The 18,121-nt window shown below is 36.1% G+C and overlaps 1 protein-coding gene across 8 annotated transcripts in view; it reads right to left on the reverse strand.

The window, feature by feature from the left end:
- Window positions 1-18,121, reverse strand: part of LOC121861622 (LARGE xylosyl- and glucuronyltransferase 1-like) — a 29,790-nt gene that overhangs the window by 8,066 nt on the left and 3,603 nt on the right. For all 8 annotated transcript variants that reach the window (XM_042359497.1, XM_042359492.1, XM_042359491.1 and 5 more), the window contains 10 exons: window positions 16,474-16,694; window positions 15,103-15,298; window positions 12,643-12,857; window positions 11,400-11,485; window positions 9,687-9,834; window positions 8,341-8,442; window positions 7,320-7,487; window positions 6,602-6,782; window positions 3,145-3,269; window positions 2,507-2,662 (listed from right to left, as the gene is read on the reverse strand). In XM_042359497.1, coding sequence (XP_042215431.1) covers window positions 2,507-2,662; window positions 3,145-3,269; window positions 6,602-6,782; window positions 7,320-7,487; window positions 8,341-8,442; window positions 9,687-9,834; window positions 11,400-11,485; window positions 12,643-12,857; window positions 15,103-15,298; window positions 16,474-16,694 — 1,598 coding nt within the window. The remainder of the gene's footprint in view (window positions 1-2,506; window positions 2,663-3,144; window positions 3,270-6,601; window positions 6,783-7,319; window positions 7,488-8,340; window positions 8,443-9,686; window positions 9,835-11,399; window positions 11,486-12,642; window positions 12,858-15,102; window positions 15,299-16,473; window positions 16,695-18,121) is intronic.

Genomic DNA, 18,121 nt, shown 5'->3' on the forward strand with positions numbered 1-18,121 from the left:
GCTCAGTATATATAATGTAACCTAAACCTCTCACACTATGATCACAATACAGTGCTATATGTTCACTCCCTGCTTTTGTAATCTCTTAAAATTTTAATGGCAAAACTGAATACAGTAATTATTCCTTGTAACAATTTCTTTTTGCAGAAGTTCAATTTATCGGAACAAATTTGTGCCAGTACAGTATTTGCTTCTCAATCTAACGGAGCCTTCTACTAGATGAAAGGATTGTCCAGTAATGCCCATGTAAGCTTGCATCATTATTTTGGCACAATGAATCAAGACCCACCCCACACACACACACACACACACCTGTGGTCACCTAGGTTTCTTCATATTCGCTCAGTGTGTGCTGTATATATTTGCACCATACCTAAAGTGAGTGCTAAATCCAGCAAAGAGAAGGGTAAGACAATGCATCTAAATTTTACAGAAACTAGACATTTTTATTAGTATTTTGCTAATCTCTTGTGTATACAGTACTGTAAATGTTTGTGCATGTATGTGCAAAATCATAAGATGTGTACATTTGGATGGTTGAAAATGTTAACATTGGGTTCGTAGCCTCCTCGGGCATTTTTGCGAGTTCTGTTGACAGATGGCTGACAACCCACTCTCAGTATTTTTACGAGTAGTTCCCACAGCCTACTTACTGCTTAACCATTCAGTACCCATGAATAATGTATGCATAGTGTGAAGAGTATCTAATATCATGTAAAGTAACCATTATAAGTAATAATAGCTGTGAGAGGTTATGCAGTTTGCCATTTACATAGTACGTATAATGAATACCTGTACTGTATATAAAAGCTGTGGATAAATTATTTCAATACTCAAATTGTGACTTAGAAATAAAGAAAATACTGTATAATATAAAAATATAAAAAAGAAAAAAGAAGACCATGGGTGTGTATGTGTGGAGACTGTTCGCTGTTGAAAGTATGTCGTTAGCTCAGCCGACACCGTGGTCCCTCCCCCGGGGCCCAATGTGACGTCCCAGCATACACACAGCGCAATGCAGTAGCCACACGCACCTTACTGTGGCTCACACTTGGCATCACCCAGATATTTTTTGTACATAAAATATGTGCTATTGTATTTTATGATATGCCATGTATCATTTGTTGTTTATTTTTACTGGGAGCATTTTTTTAAAAATTTCTGGCATAAGTAAAATACAGATTTAGAAAGGACTGAAACCTATTCCCACTTAAATCTAACTCTGAGAATAATGTTTCCAAGGATGAAGTGGATTCCGTGAACATGTCAATTTCTTTGCCAGAAGTACAGTCTCTCCTCGACTTACGACAGGGTTCCGTCCCGACGACCAGGTCGTAAGCCAAAAAGGCGAAAATAATACATAAAAATTATGAAATGAAATACAGTACAGTAAAAGTAATCAATAATGAAAAATGAATTAAGTGTTACTGTGCATTTACCTTTAATGTAGTCAGCTGAATGCACACGGTGCCTCAATATTTTTTTTAAATTAAGCATGGAGACTACATTAATTGGATGAAGCAGAGGAGGAGACAGGGCCGTCGTATGTCCGGGTTGTCGTAAGTCGAGGAGAGACTGTATAACTGTACAGTGGTCCCTTGGTTAACGAACGCCTCGGTTAACGAAATTTCGGTTAACGAACTGCCTCCCATAAGATTCTTAAATTCGGTTAACGAATTTCTTACAAACCGACCTCAACAAATTTTCACTTGCACTGGCCAGTCAACCAGCTTTAGTATTAGTTCGCCAATACATTAATTGGTTCTAGGGCTTAAATTTCTTACTATTTTAGTAAATATCAAGAAGTTTATACTATTCAATAATTTTAAAAGTTTAATATTCAATTTTTTAGTCATTTTAACAATTATTGAACATAATTGAAGGTAAAGTGACTAGTTTAATGCGCGGCATCCAGCCTCTTAACACAGCAAACAGGCGTTAGTCTCTCTCTGTTTTCACTGGAGGTAACATCTTGCTTGAGACTCTCTTCAACTAAACGCTTTTTTTCTGTGTTTCCAAGCAAATTATTGGTCATTTTGAAATATATTTTACATATTGACAATATATAATGCAGTGCAGTGTTGATTTAAAGAAAATAATCTTGAAATACACCAAGAGAACTCAAATTTTATGGGTGAAATGGTGCCATGGGGTGACTTCTCTTCCACCCCAATGCCTTCTCTTCTTCCTTCTCCTCCACCCCCATTCTAATTCCCATCATCATCCAGGAGCCTTCTACATGCACACCTCAAAGTAAGTGAACTTTTCTACCATTTTTGTTGAATTTAGGCAATTTTCGGTGAGCTGGAACCAATTACCCAAAAACCCATTGAAACAATGGTTTCGGTTTACGAATTTTTCGGTTAACGAACAACCTGCTGGAACGGATTGTATTCGTTAACCGAGGGACCACTGTATTTGATTTAGCGGAATTGGCCCGCATAATTTATTCCAATATAAGGAATGACTACTGTATCTATACAAATACTGAACTGCAATTCTTCACCTTTTTGCTGTCATCAGGATGTATGTTTTGAAGTGTTTTTCGTAGGTAGACGTACAGGCCAAACATGGGCAGGAAGTCAATGTCAGTGAGGAAGACATATGGTGTGTTTACATGTTGCACGCCGACATTACGAAGGAAATTGACAGGATAAAAATTCTGAAAATAAATTTAAAATTAGTATATTGGGGAAAAATTCAAATGAATAGGATTATAAAAAAACGACAATGAATGTATACAGTAATTAATACAGGTAACAATTAACTATTAGATCTTACCTCTGAAATCATTAAAAAAAGAAAAGCTCTGTAAAAGAATAGACTTAACACAATAAAAACTTAATACTGTACTATACTGTACTTTACTACTCATTTTAAGCCTACAGTGCATACCGTACATTTTGTAAAGTTATACTGTATTATGAAAAAGAAAAGCTATTATACACAGTCAAAGACCCTTTATGACAAGAAAAATAATGGCAACTTTTAAATTTCAAGGAATACCTTATCAGCTTTGTCTGGGTCTAAGATGGAACCTCAGTTTGGTCAGGTTAAGTTATGTACATTGAGTAACTTTCCTATACTGTACTATATTCACACAATCTTAAACTGAAAACAATATCGTCCAGGCCAGTAACTTACCCCTTCCTTGTAGACTACATGATATGCCACATTCTTCCTGGTGGCAATGATCTCTGAGCTCTGAGTGTAGGATAGGAACTGCTGAGCTTCTGCATCTGACATGTATAACGTTAGGCTCACGGGACCTGATGATGAAATGTAGTACAGTACAGTACGTGTAACAACCATTTGTATTTCATCATTAAATTACTGTACTGTACTGTATGTATAAAACAATATATTTTTCAGGGATCAAAGCACAATCAATCTATCTATACAAAATTGCGTAGAAAAAATATGACACAACAGATGAAGGATGCAGTGTTCATTCTGAAATTCATCAGCTCCTAACTAGAGATAGTTTTTGAGTGACATGTACAGTACAGTACTGTACTAAGAAAAAGGGATGTACTATGCATCTGTTTAGTGAAAATTTCATCAAATTCATTAGACATTACCACTCATTAATGTTTAATATTTATTGAAAAAACTAGCTAAAAAAAACTTGGGTGTCTGATCTCAATCTGATGTATTTTGAGGCAACAGGACTCACTGGTTTCCTCCTTGCCAGATAACTTCCCTCTTATGCCCAAGTATAATAAAACATATAAAACTTTTAAAAAGGGCCCCTCTTCTAATTCCTTTCCTGGGGAAATAGGGAGGCGAGAGGACTAGGTTTTGTAGTGGATGACAGATTGGGTCATTTTAAAATGTTCTGGAAATGGTACCCATAGGCATTCAAAGCTGTTTTGGAAGAACTGTAGTAAATGAAAAAGCCTCATGCTGTTAGTTCAAACAAAATCCATGGGATTAAATACTTGAAATGTGATATGACAATATACACTGTACAGTACTGTACTGCATTTATAATTATGCATGTACCAGTGGGCATCCTTTAGGTCAACAGAGGTCAACCAAAGGTCCTTTTTTAAGCTCCAGCATAGTGGCATAATGGTGGTACTATAGCAAGGGAAAATACACAAAGTGTGGTTCTTAGTCTAACTAAAAATTGGATTATTACTGAATGTATTCATGATGAGGGTTTGGCTGGGAACTAAACAATGAGTGAAATGGAAGGATGAACCTGAAATTAGAGACTAACCCTGTCAACTGAGAGTGATGTGCATACCAATAATGAGGTAATGTTCTGATTATATCTCCTGCCTCACAAGGACAATTGTCACATTATTACAATAACTGACAAGTCAAATGGCATTTGGTAATAAAAAAGTGCAAAATTTCTATTTGAATTCCTTAGAAAATTTCCATGAGAAGTTACTGTACATAAGCTAGTATGAAGACAGTGATCAACCCAAAGCAATTGAATGTTTAGTAACATGTACAGATTATTAACTTATTTTAGCTACACAATCTTGCTACCTGAGTTTCTAGGTGTAAATGCTATTTTAATATAGATAATGTTATTCCTTGAGGTGATTTTGTTAAAAATAACTTTTCTTAGTTCACTTAACGCTCTCACGCACCGTGAAAAAAGTAGGCGTCAAAGATATTTTTAATTTCTTTTCATTGTTATTTTTTCGCCACCTAGGCCCCGATGTGGGTCAATGACCTGTGCCCGGGTGGGCTATTCCCAGGGAAAAAAAAGAAGAAAAAAGGCACTGATGCCCCAAGGCGTCATTCAACAGATTATTATTATTTTAAATCGATTACATTACTATAAAGTAATTCCGATTGACGCTTGAGATTTTGGCAAGTCATTCTGGTAGGCCCTCTCTCTCGTGGTAATTCATCACTAATTGGTTACTTGGCAACAGTCCATAGCACACTGACATTAAGTTAGAAGGCAAAGTGAGTGAGCCCTTTTAACTTATCTTAATATCCACACCACACACTTGTGCTATCCATTGTGCAGTAATATTAGCCTATAAAGTGTTTATAAGTGTTCACAAAGCATTCATTTATTTATTTTTTACAATATTTTACTTACAGTATTCAAATTTGTAACCTTCATGTGTGTAAATGTGCCATAATGTCCTTCTGTAGATACAGATAAACATCTGAGCTATCTGTAAAAGTGATGAAAAGTGTTGTGAAATGTTTTATAAGTGTCCATATGAGTGTTTTTAATGAGTTTACAAGTATTTGTTTATTTTACAATATTTCACTTGTTCAAACTTGTAAGACTGCTTCGCCGTATATCATACGGTGAAAAACTCAAGGCATAACCTTCACCCCTCCACCCTAACTGCATCTCCATCAAGCATCTACCATCACACTGAAAGGTAAGATTGTTTTATAATATCAGTATAATACTAGAAAGATTTAGGTACATATACGTAGTATATGTACAGAATTGAAATTTGCTCGGTATTTTAACGGAAAATTTCCTCAAATCTGGGTTTGGGAACGATTTTCTGAGGTTAAAAATCAGGTGTATTTTCTGGAAAGTTCCGAGAAAAATTCCAGAAACTCTCCGTTCTGGGCCTGGGAATAAATTTTCCCAGAGTTCCGAGAGATTGCATCGTGCTCCAACGCACCCCCCACGTGTCAGATGCATGGGTGGCCTAGCTGCTTGAATCACTTAGTTCATATTCTGCTGTCATTGTAGAAGGCTGTTCCCATGCTAGCTGCTGTTTTTGCATACAATTTGTGTTGTGCAATGCTGTACATTCCTGTATCAAAACAAAATCAGCCAAGAATACATTCTTAAGAACGTAAAAAGTTATTACATTTACATACAGTACAGTATACCTGTACTGTACTGTATATTCAGTAAGTGGGAAACACTGGAGCACCTTCGCTTTCGTATTTATTCAAGACATCTTCACGTCATGAGATCCACTAATCTCCATCCCGACAATCGGTGACCTAACATTGCATCAGTCAGGTCAAAAACACAACCTCTAATACCCCACCCCACCTCCATCAAAGTGTTAAGACTTGATTAGAGTTACCTATTACATTCAACTGAGTGGACAGTGTCTGCCTACTCTACTGTAGATTCAAGAGTACAGTACGTACAGTATTTATAGTATTGTAGTACTGAAGTATACAGTATATTATTTTGTTTACAGTATTAAGAACATATTGTATGCGCACAGTGGTGTCTGCATAAATAAATACAGCTCCGGTTTTTCCATTTACCAGCCTCATTATTACTCATATACATTTTTTTATTTCAACAATATAAAGCATAAAGATGTCCACTTTTTTGTCTATACTGTACTTGGTTGTTGTTGGCTTGTTGACTAAAATACAAGTTGATTGTGTCAAAAACTGTAATGCATGACTTCACATCATCAAAAGTATTTCTCCTTTTTTTCTTTTTCTTGGTTCATGTGAAATATAGTTGTTTAAATTTTTCTTTAAATGAACCGGTTCCCAAAAACTCTATCCAAAGAAAAAATAAATATGGCGTGGTTCTTCCATGCAAGAAGCTCACAACTAGCCTGTGCATTGGAGGGGTACTTATGACTTTTATTGACAACAAATTTTAATTTTTCATGTGATCACTTACCATCCCAGTGGGTTAGCAGCTGTTCTACCATCTGTAAACGATCCATGGAAAGTGTAGCAACAAGTGTTACATCATAACCATCTGTTGTGGGATCATATTCATAGTCCAGGAAGAATAAGTGCGTACGATAGTTCGTCTGGCGGGCACGGCGGAACTCATAGCATTCATCTTCTTCGTTTAACTGTGGATAAATGGGAAGAACAAATCACATATGACAGGAAAGCTCTGTCAGTTGTGTATGTAGCAGTTGTCATCATAGGTCAAGGAGAAAGCAAGTCTCCTTTAATACTTAATACTGGTACAGTAGTTGTATACAGTACACTGCTACACTACAGCAAAGATATGAACTACTTTCAAGCAAATTTAAATATAGGTGATAATTCTTATGAACATCACCTTTGTTTTATGGCTATTCTCCATGTTTATATGACAGCTCTCCAGGCTGCACAATACAGGATGTATCTTGCTTTATCAATAAAAATAATCAATAGAAAGTCATATACATCTGTGGACTGACAGTAAACAAAGAAAGAAGTGATTAATAGCACTGTACTTTACTGTATATACAGAGGATGATCCACTATACCCTAATTCTCACAATCAATGCAGCAGCTCCTGCACAAACTTTCCTACACATCTTAGTGGCTATCATTTCTAAATTTCCTTTTAATAAAAAAAAATATATATATATTCTTAAATTCACTCTCATCATAAGTACCTGTGCCAGTGAGTTGGATGAGGTGATAGATCTTGAATTGTTGCAGCCAAACAGTTCGCGGCGAAGTAGATTGCCATCATACTCCAGGAAGGTGAGGTGCAAATTTCGAAAAAATTCAACATGTTTATTTTTTACCTTTAATTTCTTTGGTGAGTTCCAGTGAATTGCCTGTAAAAGAAAATTTGAGTGACTGAGTTCTTCTAAATATTCTACTACTTCAAAATTAAATTTTCATGCCTCAAGATTACTGTCGATCCATTTTCCTGGTGCTGTGACTGAGACAAAGAAGCAAGGTAATGTTCAGCACTAATATGACTCACTCATTAGCCCTTCTGTTGTGAATGACAACTATCATTGAGAAAAGCTTTTTGAGTCTCCAGTTATATGAGAAAAGAGATCCTGATTTAATCCTAAACAACACCTAGCTATTATCTTAATGGGTAATATGGGTTTTTAATTTGTAGACTTAACTGGCTGTATTAATCTTTTTATTATTTAAGCCAAACTTTTTCAGAAGTTCTTTAAAACTTTTATTCATACAAATTCAGATATTATGGATAACCTATAAAATATTAAAACTAGAGTAAATAATATGGATGGTGTGCCAAGGCTCAGATACCAGTGCTCTGGACTCTTAACCAACAAGACATTATTTCAATTCCATGGCCAGGCAGTGTCAGTAGGATGTTATTTTCTCTGATGTACAATCAAAGACAAAAGTCGTGTCGCGGTTTTGTCCGAAGATTAAATATAACTCGTGAAACATTATGAGAGCCCTACGACAAGGCAGAGTGCACCAAAAGTATAGCCCTTCGGCATATGTTTTCACCAAATTTCACGACGCGACTTTTGTCTTTCATTGTACACAGAGTCAGCCATCTCATCATAGCAAGAGTTACAACCAAGGCTGAGATAGCCCTTCTTGCATAAAGGATACCATCATACAGAATTGTGGATGATAGCACTGTGAGCTTTACTCATTTTAATTGTGAATAAAAATGAAAAAATTAAATTAACATACCTTCAAGTCCATCACTTCCAGGTAACACAACTCTGAACGAGTATTATCTGATAACTGCACATTCCACTGACATGGGAGGTTGTACACAATCTCTGAATGTTGCTGAAAAGAAACATTACAGTTATTAGCTTTTAATGTTCATTGATCTTAGAGTTCCCATAAAAGTATAACTGCAGTAAATGTAAGGGGATTATCCTTTTCTCCACTCATATTCCTTCCTTTCATCTACATTAATAATATTAGCCAGGATATTCTCTAAATATTTAAGCAGATTCCAAGATGACATGAAACAGATAAAAGTCAGGTGAAATTTATCAGTTTACCGAGTGGGTGGTGGCTAGTTTGTAATGAAAACCCTGCAGTGGCTTTTATTTATCTGTCTACATTTTCAATTGCCTCTTTGTCCCTCAAGACTTCCACTTCTTGGAACCCTTGTAGTTATAAACAGGGATTCCATACTTTAATCCATATTTACTGTCTGCAATCAGATCATGTATGCTTCTTAGATACCCCTCTGCTGCTCAACGTGGGCCATGGCTCCCTAGGGGGCCACATGGATCAAACAAAACATTAGGGGGCCACCCCAAACTTAACTGCCAGGCATATAATCAATTTGTCATCATTGTCACATCTCATTCTTCGTCCTAAGTTTAGTAGCTTATACTGTATATTGAAAATTACTCTAGTAAAGTCTAGCAAGTAGACAAAATTTATGAAATTTCCTTTGATATTGTGGGGAGAGGTGATCTTCGTTTGTCACTAACAACGATGTAGCCAGATACTGAGAAATTGGTAAGTTTGCATCAGCCACAAGGATCACATTGAATTAAGTACCTACCAATTGCAATAATTTTTGTTAGCAGGCCTTATGCTGCTTCAATGCATTTTACATTTTATGTCTTTATGGAAGCTTGTTTGCTTGCACACAATTATGTCTATAGAATTGATAGTTTTTGTTAGGTACTACAAACACTTTGTCTTTATAATTCTATATGATACAGCTCAGATTAATATACAGTGCAGATGATGAGCAATAGGGGCTGGTGTAAATGGGACTGCCCAGTATGGGCCAATAGGCTCGGAGCAGTTTCCTCCATTCTTATGTTCTTATTAAGCTCTCCCCCCCCCCCCAAGTATGAGGGGGGGGGGGCACAGAGGTAAATGAGGATGAGAAAGGGGCCTTGGGCAAAAAAAGGTTGAGAAACTCTGCTCTAGAGGATTATCTTGACAGAATGAGAGTTGTTTTCACAGTTAATTATTATATGTAAATGTTAGTTTTGGTGTTGCCATCTGGGCTTTGTTTTTTGTGCAAGTGTTATAATTTCTTTACATACACAGTACAGTACCTTAATTACTGCATTTATAATATCCTGGTCAGCAAGCTGGGTGGAGAAAAGAGTCGTCAAGTCCCTTTCAGCAATGAGTTTCCATTTTTGGGACCATTTGCTTCGTCTCATGACATCCAGCCGGATGAGAATAACGCCCGTGTTATAACTGTGGAAACATTTTGATTAAGAAATAGTCCAGATGGATGCTGTGAGTAAAAAATGGAGATATTACAATAATAAAAATGAATGGATGACAACAAATAAACTGTGTTTGATTTTGGTTATAAACAACATGCAGTACAGTGGGAGAATGCTTGCAAATTTTTGGAAAAAAATAGTATGTATGAAAGTTAATGATGGGCAGTGATAGTTAATCACCAAGGCAATTGAGGCTCAAGCCTTGGGACCTGTGCTTGAGGGGTGTCATATTTTGACAATTGCCTAATTGGGATATTGACCATTTGGGGGAAGGGTTTTATGTGTTTCACAAATATAAAGGGGATCTTTCCTATTTTTACACGTATAAATACTTTTTGTGCCCTTACGGTTTCACTATATAATTTAAGTTCAATAAAAATCTTGTAATTTGTAATGTTTTACTATAAAAGAAGCTGGGAATGCTTTTCTTAGCCAGGTTCAGAGGGTTTGGAGCTTCATGGGGCTTTGAATATGTGTCTCTGAATTAGTGTAAAGTTTACCCCACAGGGAAGAGTGGGGAGAGCAGATTCGTTCTGGTGCTTGTGCTGACCGATGTGGTGCCTGAGTCCTTTGCCCAGAGCCCTGTCTGTGTTGCTGAATAGTTGTGGCTGAGATCTGAGTGATTATTATATACACCCAGGGTCTGTGCTCATGGTCTGGAGTTGGTGTCTTTGTGGATTGCTCCCGCGTTGTAATTTGTGGAGGAGGACAATGCAACTCCAGACAGTGGCGTTCATTGGCAGACCACACCACAGCCGGTTCCAAGCTGAGTACCAAAAAATTCTCTGTACGTATTATCATTTTTATTATAAAATTTTTATTGCATTCACTATACAGTACAGTACAGTACTGTAATTCACTATCTGAACTGTATTAGCACTGCAGTACTTACTGTTATGTAAGGTGTTTGGGAGTTTCGTTAATACAGTAGTACAGGGGTATATGTATATAAATTTTCGTTGTGTTTGGTATATCCTGACCATTAGTGAAATGAGAGAGTTAGTGTGATTTATACCTGAAAGTGTTCGGATCAGCACCTTTAGGATTAAAAAGTAAAATTTCATACAGTTCACTGGAATATGGTGATAAGAGGACTCCAAACGCAGTCTGCCTTAAAGTTAAATTTGTCTAATTCTGCTTTGTTTCAGCAAACAGTAAAATACACTATGTACTACAGTTTATATGTACAGTATTGTTCATAAAAATCCATAGAAAAGGACCCCAAAATAAAGTACAGTAAGTCTCAGGCTGCAAGGAAAGTAAAGTTAATCTATCCCTGATGATGAGGTACTTTACTGAGGTGTATATACAGTATTATCAAGCTGAAAAGCTGCCATCAATGGAAGAAATGAACAATCCAGTTGATTCCCTGATGATGGTGCTTCTATGAATGACAGTGTATGGATGTTCACAGAGGTGCTGACCTCTCCAATTTGTTGAAAGAAATTTTCTTAGACACTGTTATTTGTACAGTATAGTATACTACAGTACAGAATTGTAAAGGTGTAATTAAGCAACAGATGGAAAACTTACCCTCTTCCAAGAGCTGGCCACGGACGATGAGATTTCCAAAGTTTACCCAAGTACCAGTCACTCTGATTTTCCACCAAGCCTATATACTGTTCCAAGAATAGAAAATGCATGCTAGTAAAAATTTGGTTCGAAAATATAGAAATTAAATTATCTTACACCATTTTCAGCTATGGAAATTTAGAACATTTGTATTATTGATTGTAAACCCAGCTGTGAATATTCTTTTATAAACTGGTCACACAATACTGTACTCAGTTTCCTGCAGTGGTTCATATAATTATAATCTTTATCATTGTATATAATCTTGTTACATTTTAGATGAGTTGTAGAGCTAACACTCATCCATACACACCCTGAACAAGAGTCAACATGCAACCACTTCATTTGCTTCTTCTTTATACCGGGTCCTATTCACCTCAGTAAGGGATTTACTTACCTACTGATATGTATATAACCAGATCTGAACAACTTTAGTCTTAGCTCAATCATGGACTTAATTCATCTGTTGCATGATCCAATTTTCTCTCCTATTTCAAATAAACAACTGTAAATCTTAATACCTTGAATGTTTTCTAAAATACTCTATCAGTTTACTCTCCCAGTTTTCATCTCTGCTCTTTTGACTATTACATAAAACAAATTTTGGATGTTTTTTCATTATCTATATTCTGATCAAAATGCTACCTGGATCTTTATCAAATTCATGATACACTCATATGTCCAGTTACCTCCTGCTATACATCTCCTCTTCCCTTACAACTGTCTACTAACTCACATCAATTAGGTTTTAACTATGCTTGACTATTACTCATATAACCACAGGCTTTAACTGATTATTATACATGAAAAACTTGCAAGAAAGTCAGTAAAGCCACAGGAATAGTAGCAACTTCATGTCTGTACTCTTCTCCTACTCTTTATATTCCTATCACTTGTCACTTTACCAGGTACAGAGTACTGTATTTTCACTGTCAGCAAGTAATGGGTACACACAGCTCTTGAATATACAGTACCTGTACTTAATTATGTATCAGTGCTGATTTACCCTGGACTGTATCTTCCCCCACTCCATTGTTTCCTCTGGAACAACTCTTATTTGAGAAGATGACCCCATGCAGAATCACTCTCAAACATTTCAGTCATTTTTTAGCATTTAACATATTAGAAGGAACATTCACAACACTTGCTAAAAATTTATACATCCCAGTTTGGTTGTCATTAATCTACTCAAAACTTAGCTCACCTGTTTTGGTCCAAATTTTGAAAATAGATTCCACAGTTCTGCAATGTCTGTGGCCACTGTAATATCTGTGTCTAAGACAATCACTTTCTTGAGTGTTGATGGAAGAGCTTTGTTGAGAGTAAGTTTCATGAGTCCAAACACTCCAGAGTAGTGTTTATTTGGAACCCATGAGATATCAGCAGCCAAATTATCCGTTAAATAAAAGCTCACCTCAACTGTAAGGGACAAAACATTGTTTTCATTTGATGAATATATTAGTATAGAAAAATATGACATTTTTAATTTTATTGCAAGTCAAAAAGAGCAACTAAAATTGTGGGATGAAATCCTATGTTCCCTCTTAAGGGGTGCAATACCTGGAAAATAGGTCTAAAAGCAAGCATTGGAGAAGAATATGTTATTTTATAGTTTTATATATTTTCTCTACCCCTGTACCATCCTCAACACAGGTAAATAAGTCTCAATTTATGCTTACATTCCTTATTTAAGGCTTATTATGCTTGCTTTATATGTCTGCTATATTTTCTTGCTTGACAGTGTGCACCACAGAGATATATCAAGGGTAGATGGGAGGTTTTGGGGGGTGGCCAGTCCCTAACCTCCCAAATTTGTTATATTCTTATGGGATTAATTGCTTCAATAACCTATGATTCACTAACCAAAGACTTTTCACAGTCCGCATATGCATCGGCTATCATGGTATACCTGTACTGTACTGTACTGTATTGTAATGATTTTTCCACAACTTTTATTGTTTTGTTACAAGTAACAATAAATGTGGCAGCCTGGCTAGTGAGTCGGCGACATACCGTAGTTATAGCCCACCACCTATACACACATACCCACCCATGCTCTTCATTTTTCTTGTTTTAATATTTGAAGCCACATTACAGTATTGTAATGAATTTTCCACAACTTTTATAGTTTCATTACTGTAACATTAAAAGAAATGGCTGGGCTGGTGAGTCGGCGACGCAGTTTTAGCCCACCACATACACACCCATACTCTTCATTTTCTTATTTTAAAATTTCATTCTTTATTTCTAAACCACATCCTTTATATAGTGGAATAAGTGTTAAAAAAGTCCGTTTTTCTGAGTCATGAATTTGAGAGGTCAGCCTAAATTTAGCACTGTGCACTGTAGAACTCATTAGGGGATCCTAAGAGTGAGTTTCACCTAACCGGAAAAACTCTTTATCCAGCACCTCTCAATCCCCGAAGATGCTGAATAACTGGGATTCTACTGTATAAATATTTGAGACAGCCTTCCTGAGATTTCATGCCAAAATCATGCCAGAAAATTCGCTTAGTAACTATGACCCGAATCCTAATCTTGTACACAATTTATTTATGAAAGAAATGCCGATCTTTGACCAGGATTTTTGTTTCAGTACCCATTGTCCTGGTCGCTGACACCAATCTGCAAGCTAGGCAAACACTTGAACCATTGAGAGAGGAAACAGTGACGAATAGGGTTGCCAAGCTTATTTTTGCTCTCACAGCGAGGACTCCCAATACCCTCATTCTTGACTGAATTGCATTGGCTTCCAATTAAAGGTAGGATGGAGTTCAAACTCTGTCTAATGACTTTTAAGACACCAATGTTTGGTGAACCTAAGTATATGGCTAACCTTCTGATTCCACTGACTATACATTCTGAAATGATTTTGCATAGTAGCGATGATCCTTCACACCTTGAGGAGCCTAGAGCAGTATGGGAATTTTCTTTTGATGCCTGAGTCTTTTCTTATACAGCACCCAGACTGTACAATTGGTTGCCTGCATCCATGAAGCAGCTGACCTCAGTGGAGGTCTTTAAGAAACAAGTGAAGACCTTTCTCTTTTTTAAAGTTTATGATCCTGAACAGTGTAGTGATGGAGAATTACAGGGTTTAGGAAGTATTAAAACTTAAGGGTATATGAATAATAAAAGCCGAACTGTCACTTTTTGTGATCCCCTGTTGTAGTACAGTATTTCCTTTTATATTCAAGTCTTTGACTTTGTATTGTTTTGAGTGCGAGTGAATTCTTTAGAAAAACTGGCTTTTATTATAATTATTAAACACTCTTGAAACACATTCAAAAGTCTACATAAGGTGATGAGCACTGCCCATACCCCTATTATCTAAAGTACCTTCTCTTTTACTTACTTTTTCCTTAAGCCTTTCCATATTCCTATTTCTCTTCAAATTTTTCTATCAATAATTACCATTACATTCCAATGAATAAAATTTTTACAAGTACTGTATATTAAAGAAAGATCATAGTTTCATAAGAATGTACTGTATAGTTCATTGAGGGAATAATTATCACAAGACTATCAAAGTTTACAAAGAATTGTAAGAGTGTGTGCGGCAACATGCTGAATTACAGCATATACTGTTTATAGAGAAAATATGCGTAATATGGATCATTTAATATTTAAAATGAAATAGTTTTATACTAAAAGATTACATTACCATGAGGGACATTCCAAGATGAAAAAAGTGTATGAAGTACAACTTGAGCTTTGGCATCAGCAATCATATGGAAGTGTAGAGGATTACGTCGGTTGAACAAGAGTGACTTGAGGAGAGTCACCACTGATCGAGAGGAATTGTATCCTGCACACACTATAGCTATTTGAAGCACCTCACATTTTGGCACACCAAATTCCTGTTAAAAAAAGAACACACTGATTAAAAATTACAGTAAAAATAATATTTAAGATTTTCAGCATACATCAGTAAAGTGCAATAGCCTTTACAACTACTGTATTATATATATATATATATATATATATATATATATATATATATATATATATATATATATATATATATATATATATATATATATATATATATATATATATATATATATATATATATATATAAATTTAAAGTTACATCCTATTCAAAACATATGAAAATATATACTGTTCTATAATGTAAAATACACAGTTTAGTCATTAAACTTACAGTATTTTCAGCGTAGTTACAAATTAAGAGATCCAGCTAAACATGGATATGGATAAATTTCAACACCTAATGTGCCCTATCCCAGCCTCCTTGTCATTCTGTTCTTACATCCTCTCACCCATAAACTCCTAACACTATCCCACCACTTTCCTATGGACTTCCCCTAAACTTCCTTTTATTTGCCACTCTAAACACACTCTTATAAACCATTCTCTACTCATGCCTAATTCACTAGAACAAATACCCTTTGCTCTATCACTCACTCTTTAAGACACTTCTATTAATCACTAAAACATATTTTTTTATATCTCTAACTGTAATCATCTCTTCCTACTCCACATTCAACAGTCATGAAATAAACTTTTAGTAGCTCACTATCTCCACCATGCTCTTATCAACACCCCATTATTTCATTTATAATTAGAAAAGACTGGACTATATTAGCCATTAACTTCTGTCACATATAAAAGCTAATAACTTTAACTTTCAAAAAATTTAACGTATAAACAACTTGCTAACCTCTCAATACAGTATTTCTTTTCTTCACAACTCTGAATATTTGTAGACTGAAGGAATGAAGTCATTGTTTTTAATCAAGTAAAAACTAGGCACCGCAGCATATTTCACCTAGTGGTTGAACACCATAATACTACCTGGGGGATTACGTTAGGTTAAACTGTATTATACCATTCGGGTGGTTAATCTCCAGGTGAAATAAGCTGGGGTGTCTAATCTTCATGCAATCCAATGTTTCTTGGAGTGACTAAAACTAACCTGTCTACCAAATAAACAATCTATTAAACATGGGATTGATAATTTAAATACTGTACTGTACTGTATGGAGGTTTACAAGGCATACTATTATCTGACCTTTTCTTTGCACTTAGTAGCACTTTGCTCCCCATTCCCTGTTCCATCCCCTAGCTTGTCTGTGTTCTCTTCCCCCTCAGCTCCCCAGGCTTGGATCAGCTGGTTTTGGGAGATGCTCAGCTGTCTTCTCAACAGCTGGTTCTGCTGTTCCATCTCCCTTACTCGCTCCGCTAGGCGCACTTCTCGTGGCGTAAGTCCTAATACATTTGTGGGATCTGAACCTGGAGAAACAGAGCTTATAACTAGCCAAAAAGTAGGTGTTGTAATATTTTTTCCCTATATGCAAGAGCATTTACTTCATGGATGTAGAACATTATACAGTAACAGAAGTAGCTAGTATTGCTGTAAAAACTTGAAGGTTTTGATATGGCCAGTGGTTGAAATGCTTGGGAAATATTCAGCATGATGTTTCCTCTCAAATTCTTGTCAAAATCTCGAGCAAAGGTTACTTAGTGTCTTGGAAGCATGAAAAATACAGTACAAGGTATTGATATACTAGACTCTAAATCCATGATCAACCCTATCTACAGTAACTAGAGACTGGGTTGATCATGGATGCACAAATTGTAATGGAGCCTGGGATATCTTAACCAGAGAAAAATAAAATTGCAGAATGAATATCATATTTGGGAATTTTCAAAACACAGGATGTGTATGTGTGGTCAGGCCCCTCAACCTAAACATGCCCTAGGTCCTTTTTAGTTACTATATCTTCAAGTGCAAGAACATCTCAAGTGGGTGGGTTAAGAATGATATCCAGTGGGTATAGAAAACAATGATGTCATAGAGCCACCATAGGATATCAGCTTGTATTGGGAAGAGCTTAGATTTCCCCGATAAGAAATTTAGTTCAATTTTGAAAGGCAATTTTTGGGGGGGATTTTGAGACTTAGAGGATTTTCTGTCTAGAGTCTAGACAGGCTAAGACAGGGAAGGTGTCCTTTAGAAAGCCAGATGTGAAAGGCTCTTGGTCATGTGACACTTACGGCAGCTATATCTGGTGCGTTGGTGGTTTATTCTTTAACAAATGTTTGATTTGTGTGCAATTAATAAAAAAAAAAATATGCAAGAAATGTTGGTTTAAACATTTCTCCTCCATGCATGCAAGAATTTTGATACAATGGAAATGTGGTATATTAAGACTGAAAAAAGAGATTGACAAAAGGCTGAAATAAATTTGGAAACTGGAAGTAAAAGAAATCAACAAGGAGGAAAAATTAAGAAATTTACTTAGAATATACAGTATGTATGATGATATGAGGAGGTATCTGCAGTGATACATGGATGAAAAGCTATGTGTGTTAGGTACAGTTGCGGAAATGTGTTTCTACACCCCGTTGTGACCCGTGTCTCCAAACAGCCAACCTTCAGCAAACCTGTCCACCAATCACATCCATCGTTACATGACCAATAACCATTCATTCATAAATAGGGATACTACTTCTGCGACGGTGCCATTTGGAGACACTGGTTACCACAGGGAGTGTAGGAACACATTGACGCAACTGTACGAAGAAAAAAAGACAAAGAGGGAGGAAGGTGTTCATATCCATGGTGTTACATTCCATGTGAATTTGAAAATTACAATAATTTACTTTACATCAAATATCATTCACCATACTATATAACCACTGGCTATCAGTACAGT

This window comes from Homarus americanus, unplaced genomic scaffold (assembly GCF_018991925.1).
Source record: "Homarus americanus isolate GMGI-L3 unplaced genomic scaffold, GMGI_Hamer_2.0 scaffold9847, whole genome shotgun sequence".
Lineage (NCBI taxonomy): Eukaryota > Metazoa > Arthropoda > Malacostraca > Decapoda > Nephropidae > Homarus > Homarus americanus.